The sequence below is a fragment of the Habropoda laboriosa genome, unplaced genomic scaffold, assembly GCF_001263275.1.
Source record: "Habropoda laboriosa isolate 0110345459 unplaced genomic scaffold, ASM126327v1 scaffold106, whole genome shotgun sequence".
NCBI lineage: Eukaryota > Metazoa > Arthropoda > Insecta > Hymenoptera > Apidae > Habropoda > Habropoda laboriosa.
In genome coordinates, this window is record NW_017100224.1 from 239007 (window position 1) to 239216 (window position 210).

General features: G+C 35.7%; 1 protein-coding gene across 1 annotated transcript in view; it reads right to left on the bottom strand.

Moving 5' to 3' along the window:
- LOC108571063 (katanin p60 ATPase-containing subunit A-like 1) overlaps window positions 1-205 on the bottom strand; it is a gene marked incomplete at its 5' end in the record, with an annotated part of 4181 nt that extends 3976 nt beyond the window's left edge. Inside the window, one exon of the mRNA XM_017933033.1 lies at window positions 5-205. Coding sequence (XP_017788522.1) covers window positions 5-205 — 201 coding nt within the window. The remainder of the gene's footprint in view (window positions 1-4) is intronic.
- Window positions 206-210: the final 5 nt, after the last annotated feature.

The following is a 210-nucleotide window of genomic DNA, read 5'->3' on the forward strand; positions in this document are numbered from 1 at the left end:
CATGGGTATCAACTTTAAAAAGTTGCAAAGTATTTGATGTTGCCTTTACTTTTTCAAACTCTTGAACAATTTGATGTTGAACAAGTTGCCATTTAGCTTTCCTTGTGGCATCTGCAATGCTTGCAAGTAATCGATGAATTTGCTGAACAACACCTTGATAATAAACTCCAGAGGTATCATAATTTCCAGTTAATGCCATTTCACGAGCCA